This window comes from Microtus ochrogaster, chromosome 5 (assembly GCF_000317375.1).
Source record: "Microtus ochrogaster isolate Prairie Vole_2 chromosome 5, MicOch1.0, whole genome shotgun sequence".
In the NCBI taxonomy this organism is placed as follows: Eukaryota; Metazoa; Chordata; class Mammalia; order Rodentia; family Cricetidae; genus Microtus; species Microtus ochrogaster.
Window position 1 is genome coordinate 96,322,204 of NC_022012.1, and position 375 is coordinate 96,322,578.

At 37.1% G+C, this 375-nt stretch overlaps 1 protein-coding gene across 1 annotated transcript in view; it reads right to left on the bottom strand.

Moving 5' to 3' along the window:
- Window positions 1-375, bottom strand: part of LOC101982559 (zinc finger protein 431-like) — a 33,450-nt gene that overhangs the window by 1,691 nt on the left and 31,384 nt on the right. Inside the window, exon 6 of the mRNA XM_026779354.1 lies at window positions 32-367. Coding sequence (XP_026635155.1) covers window positions 32-367 — 336 coding nt within the window. The remainder of the gene's footprint in view (window positions 1-31; window positions 368-375) is intronic.

A 375-nucleotide genomic window follows, 5' to 3' on the forward strand; every position in this document is an offset into this window, starting at 1 on the left:
TGATTACATTCATAGGGTTTCTCTCCAGTATGTGTTCTTTTATGTATTTGGAGACTACACTGACGTGCAAAAGCTTTACCACAATGATTACATTCATAAGGTTTCTCTCCAGTATGTGTTCTTTCATGCCTTCGATAATGAAACTGATGTGCAAAGGCTTTACCACACTGATTACATTCATAGGGTTTTTCCCCAGTATGTGTCCTTTCATGACTTCGATAATGACTCTGAAGTGCAAAAGCTTTACCACATTGATTACATTCATAGGGTTTCTCTCCAGTATGTGTTCTTTTATGTATTTGGAGATTACTTTGAGACGCAAAGGCTTTACCACATTGATTACATTCATAGGGCTTTTCTCCAGTATGTGTTCTT